Source organism: Nannospalax galili, unplaced genomic scaffold, assembly GCF_000622305.1.
Source record: "Nannospalax galili isolate Female #2095 unplaced genomic scaffold, S.galili_v1.0 C49364105, whole genome shotgun sequence".
Taxonomy (NCBI): Eukaryota; Metazoa; Chordata; class Mammalia; order Rodentia; family Spalacidae; genus Nannospalax; species Nannospalax galili.
Genome location: NW_008479341.1, coordinates 1 through 1,894, shown reverse-complemented (window position 1 = coordinate 1,894; position 1,894 = coordinate 1). Strand labels below are relative to the sequence as shown.

The following is a 1,894-nucleotide window of genomic DNA, read 5'->3' as shown; positions in this document are numbered from 1 at the left end:
CTCCTGAGTGCTGGGATTAAAGGCGTGAGCCACCACGCCTGGCCTACAGTATTGCTTTTTATATTTAGTTTTACAGTACTCATTTGATTGACTTTCATGTACTGACCTTTAAATAATCTTTTTGTTGTTGTTGTTGCTTCTTTTTGCCTTTTTGAGACAAGATCTCTCACCATGTAGCCCAAGCTGGTCTGGAGCTGGGTATGTAGCCCAGGCTGGCCTGCATTTGTGATCCCCCTGCCTCAGGTGTGTGCTACCACCATTCTTGGCTTGGCCTTGTCTATGGTATCCATTCCTAAGCTCCCTCAGTAGTTCTGGGAGTTTGGACAGAGCTAAGATTCACAGCTCCGAAGACAAGGAAAGAAAGGTAAAGTGAGATGAATAACCGTGAGCTTTCTTTCTCTTCTTGTCCCCTTTTGTTATAGTGTGGCTTCTGGCCGCCCACATTCCTCCTCACTACCTTCTAGTTATTATAAAACCTCTACTTTCACCTTCCTGTCCAGTGTGGCCTCCAGCTCAGACTAGACCCTCATGGATCCACTCCAGAAATGGGACCCAGCATTGACTTCCAGGTCTTCCCAGGTGACCTTTGTGGAGACCTCTCAGGAGGGCCCTGCAGCTTCTCAGCCTCCGTCCTTAGAACAGCTGAGGATAGGCCTCAGAAGCCTGGGCCCCACTCCCCCTCCTGGTTCTAGCACCCCTACACCTTTGCCAGAGGGGCTGCTGCAGCAGCGGTACAGGGACGAGAGGACCCTGCAGGAGCAGCGCAGGGAAAGGCTGGGTTTCCCTCAGAAGAAAGCATTCCTGGGACACCTGAGACGCAGGCACTGCGATCACCTGGCACCTTACCCAGTGGAAAGGGGCACCAGAGCCTCTCCCTCCAGCGACAGAGCTCAGAATCGGTTCTGATATGAATGCAAATACTGCCAGGATTATGGGCAAAATATTTCTAGGGAAAAGAATGGGACCTCCAACACTTCCACCTTGGAAATGCTGGTGCAGGGCTTCAGTGGCCTTACTCTCAGCCTGGAAGCCGATGGACCCAGCCTCCTGCCAGAGGGAGCAAAGCAGCAGCAGCAGTGGCAGCAAGAGCCAGAGGAGAGGCCCCAGGTGCAGAGGCAGCAGGAAATCCATAGGATGTTCCGCAGGCTGTGCTTAGAAGAAAACTGAGGCGCTTGCCCTCAGGGGACCCGGAGACATGAAGGGATTCAGACAGTGCTTTGTTGCCAGCTCCTGAGTTTAAGATCCTTTGGGGGACCAAATACTCATCTGTCATTGCAGGAGTCCCATCTGCCCTTTTTGACCAAGATCCTCCAGGCATGAGGTTTGACCCACTCCCAGGAAAGGCCTCATCTTTCCTGACTGTTCTTTCTGGAGCACCATGAGGCATTCTGGGGCATGAGACTCCACACCGCTGGTCCTCCCCTGATCTCCTATGGCTCCCATGATGCATGTTGTCCTCACTTCCCTTGCTTGGAACTCCGTCATTGCTCCCTACCTCATTGTCAGTAAGATAAAAGGTGTCTATGTAGCGCGAATGCCTTGTGGATGTCTACATGGTTTTGTGCCATTTTACTGGCTCTACTCTCCAACACCCCACTCCCAGCAGGATCAAGTTGGTTTGAATGGTGGTAGGCGATACAAAGATCCAGGTTCAAGAACCTGCAGCTAAGCAGGGTGTGGTGGCCCAAGCTTTGAATCCCAGCACTGGAGAGGCAGAGACAGGTGGATCTCGAGGCCAGCCTGGTCTACATAGGGAGTTTCAAGCCAGCTGGGGCTTCATAGGGAGAATGTATCATGGAAAATAAAGAAAAAGGGAGGGAGGGAGGAAGGAAATAAGAAAGGAAGGGAAAAGGAGAGAGAGAGAGAGAGAGAGAGAGAGAGAGAGAGAGAGAGA

General features: G+C 51.8%; 1 protein-coding gene across 1 annotated transcript; it reads left to right on the top strand.

The window, feature by feature from the left end:
• The first annotated feature begins 528 nt into the window (after positions 1 to 528).
• LOC103728488 (protein FAM156A/FAM156B-like) lies at positions 529 to 1,284 on the top strand. The gene is given in 1 exon segment (XM_008826488.2): positions 529 to 1,284. A coding segment is annotated over 1 exon segment (639 nt). The 3' UTR covers positions 1,168 to 1,284.
• The last annotated feature ends 610 nt before the right edge of the window (positions 1,285 to 1,894 follow it).